Raw genomic sequence first — 3,602 nt, 5'->3', positions numbered from 1 at the left:
CTGGCTGTCCTGGAACTCACTTTGTAGACCAGGCTGGCCTTGAACTCAGAAATCTGCCTGCCTCTGCCTCCCAAGTGCTGGGATTAAAGGTGTGTGACACCACTGCCCGGCTGATCACCCAACTTCTTAAGTGGAGCTTCTAGCTATTCCCTTCTAGTTCTTTGCTTATAAACATTATTGGGGCTATTTTGGCCAAAAAAAAAAAAAAAAAAAAAACCCACACACACAAACAAAACCAACACCAGAATATTTCTCCTATTCAGAGACCTTTGTAACCATTTCCTGCGCAATTCATTTCATTGCAATTCATCTTCTCCCCAAACTTGTCAGAAAGTTAAAAAGTGAACTTGTCTGATCAGGTCCAAGGGCCTTAACTTATGGACAGCTGTCCTTCATTTTCATCAGTCCTATTAAAAGAGCAAACTGCAGCCACCAAAGAGAAACTAAACCTTTGCTTCTTGGCTCACTGATGGAATGCATCTATCATCCATGCTAGCTTTGCCCCAGTTCTGTCTGCTGTGACTGCCCTGTGTTCTAAGGAGTCTTCCAGTGAGGATTGATCTCATCTCACACGGGGTTGCTCTCATGACAATGGCTTCTCCAGGAAGGCCCCTGAGAGGTAGGAAGCTCCTTAGACTCATGCTGAGTCCTCCGCTATTTCCTCTTCTTCACAGAGTTTACGTAACCTCAGCTAGCCTACAGAGGCTGTGGCAGCCCCTACTTGGGACACACAGATACAAGTCAAAGGCTTAACACTGTGCAAGTGACAGCTACTACTGAGCTCTGGGACTCCTCTGACCTGGCCCGTGAAGTGGTGATGACATAGGCCTTTGGTGACTGTGGTGAGGAGTCAGTGGGGAAGTGGAGACAAAGGCCACACATAGAACAGACATGCAATGAAAGTTATTTCTCCTTTCCTGTAAACACCAGGCAATCTTTGAGCACAGACCTGAAACCAGATTCAGACCACTGACCTTGACATCATAGATTAAGTTGGGTGTCTATCATCATGAGTAATCGTCATGTTTTCCTTTCAAACTTTCTTCTCCACATGGACCAAGATGGCAAGAGTGGCTGTCTCTGGGAACTTGGCTTAGTCTTTTTTTTTTTTTTTTTTTTTTTTTTTTTAAATTTCTCAGATATCCTACCACATGATGTTTTACATCATCGGGAAAAGGAAATGTTACTTAAAACCAATACACTAAAAGAAAACTTCCAGTTACACGGTTGATTTGACTCCCATCTCGTTACACAGGAAAGAACTTTATAGAACACTGTCTCAATTCTTTTGCTTTTATCATCTACTCTGCAGCTTTACATTTTAGGATATATTATCATCTTGTTATATGTTTATTCTTGTGTATTTTGTGTGTGTATATGTGTGTGTGTATGTGTGTGTGTGTGTGTGTGTGTGTGTGTGTGTGTGTGTGAGAGAGAGAGAGAGAGAGAGAGAGAGAGAGAGAGAGAGAGAGTTTTCTTTTTCTACCATGTGGGTTTTAGCAAGTACTTCACCCATTAATCCATTTTGCTGGTCCAAAGTTTCTTTTAAAGGATGAAATTTCAGTTCAAAGAAAGCTCATACTAAGAGCCAAATTGTCTGCTCCATCTCCTTTTCCCTGCCATTAGATTCACAGAACCTGGGAATGTCTAAGAAACACACATTCTTTGGCCCTACTCCCCAAGACCCACTGGCTGAGAAGCTGGGGAGGGGGCAGTAGTTAATGTTGACCAAGTCCTCCACATGATCCCAGTGTGAGTTTCCGTTTGAGAACTAACGTCTCAATACTTTTCCTATTGCCCTGCTCTTTTCATCCCATCTCTAAGTAGTGTTGTGAAATGAAACAGAATAAGATACATACTCTGTCTCTGCCCCTGGTTTCTGAAATACAACTCCTAAAATCCTTGGGCCCTCAAGAAAGATGAGTATCTTCCATGAACTAATTACATGACTGGTGGCTGGGGTCTCTAGAGCTTTGGGATGGAGACCGGTTGCCCAAGAGACCAAGGCATGGTTAGAGTGCTGGAATTTTCTCTTCCACTTCTGACCTGGAAGAGGAAGAGTTGTTCAACTACACAAAAAGGAAAACGTTCATTTGAAACAGATGATCCAACTCCGTCTGTTTACTAAAAAGAAGAGCTTTATAGGCAGAAACCCTGTTATTGGCCACCTTCCTTATGAATATAGAGAGTTCTTGATCATCATTTACAGGTACAGCCCAAGACTTTTGAGCCTGTAAAGGAAGAGGGTATAAAGGAGATCCCAGAAGAGCCAGGAACTAACCTGAGATACTTGGGGTAAAGGGCACATGTACCATCATGTGCCAACCCACTGCCACTCTGTTCTCTCACCTTCCTCAGGGCAGCAACAGCGGGTAGGACAGCAGGGGCAGCGGATGTAGCAGCAGCAATACTGCGGACAACACTGGCACCAGCATACACCAATCAGCAGCAGAAGTAGGAGGGCTCCAAGAATGATGAAAATCACTGTCAGCCAATCTGCCGTAGAGAGAAGCCAAAAGGGGAGGAACTAAATAAATCATCTGAGGGATGTCTCTACTCCAACTCTAGTGGTTCTCCACCTTCCTAAGCCGCGACCCTTTTATACAGTTTCTTATAGTATGCTGACCCCCAACCATAAGATTGTTTTCATTGTTGCTTCATAACTGTAATTTTACTACTGTTATAAACTGTAATGTAAATATCTGTTCTGTAGAGGTCTTAGGTGATCCCCGTGAAAGAGTTGTTCGATTCACAGGGTGAGAACCAGTAATCTTAGACACTAGTAAACACAACCATTGACATAGTAAGGTCAAGTGACACAGTGGCAAAAAAGTTAAGCTCTAGTAAGAGGCCATCAGAGGTCCCCAGCCCAATGACAGTAACACAGATCTGTTTGTTTCTGGCTTTGCTGCTATTGGTGGGTACTTTTGCAGGCAATATCTATTGGTGGCTGGCCCAGGGAGGCTGCAGCAGCACTTACGCAGGACAATGAGCTTCACCTCCTTATCTGGGTCTCCTGACGTGTCTCCTGGAGCCTCGATGGTACAATAGTATACTCCATGATCCCACCACATCACTTCATTAATCACAAGATCTGCTCCTGTGTAGGACAGAAGGGGAAAGTGCCAGTTACCAGGGCATGGTATCTTCAGGACCTCAGAATTCTGCTTTCTAAGAAGGCCTGTGGTAGATGAGAAAGGAGTCTGAGATCCTTCCTCATACCTTCCCTTGTTCCCCACTGTACCCCACTATTAGTTGATAAGGATCTAGATATGTGGTCTCATTCAATCCTCACCATATATCCCTATCTGTGGGTGAGGTAGAGATTCCTAGTTGTCTCTCACTGATGTTGCTCCCTTCCTCGGGATCATAGAATCATTGACTGTGCATGCAGCCGCTATAGTTTAAGTAAATAAATGCTCATTCCCTTTCAAACTCATTCTAAAAGAAAGTTGTGGTTTTATTAGTATTAAGGAATTAGGACCTTGGTGGACTGTGTCCTGGAAGTTAAATCAAAATCTCTCTCTCTCTCTCTTTCTCTCTCTCTCTCTCTCTCTCTCTCTCTCTCTCTCTCTCTGTGTGTGTGTGTGTGTGTGTGTGTG

General features: G+C 43.8%; 1 protein-coding gene across 2 annotated transcripts in view; it reads right to left on the bottom strand.

The window, feature by feature from the left end:
• Nucleotides 1-3,602, bottom strand: part of Ildr1 (immunoglobulin like domain containing receptor 1) — a 32,717-nt gene that overhangs the window by 8,241 nt on the left and 20,874 nt on the right. For both annotated transcript variants that reach the window (XM_021185325.2, XM_021185327.1), the window contains exons 4-5: nucleotides 2,981-3,100; nucleotides 2,350-2,496 (exon numbers count right to left, since the gene is read on the bottom strand). In XM_021185325.2, the coding sequence (XP_021040984.1) occupies nucleotides 2,350-2,496; nucleotides 2,981-3,100 (267 nt within the window). The remainder of the gene's footprint in view (nucleotides 1-2,349; nucleotides 2,497-2,980; nucleotides 3,101-3,602) is intronic.

The sequence above is a fragment of the Mus caroli genome, chromosome 16 (assembly GCF_900094665.2).
Source record: "Mus caroli chromosome 16, CAROLI_EIJ_v1.1, whole genome shotgun sequence".
NCBI lineage: Eukaryota > Metazoa > Chordata > Mammalia > Rodentia > Muridae > Mus > Mus caroli.
The sequence above is the reverse complement of the archived record's forward strand: the minus strand, read 5'-3'. Positions and strand labels throughout refer to the sequence as shown.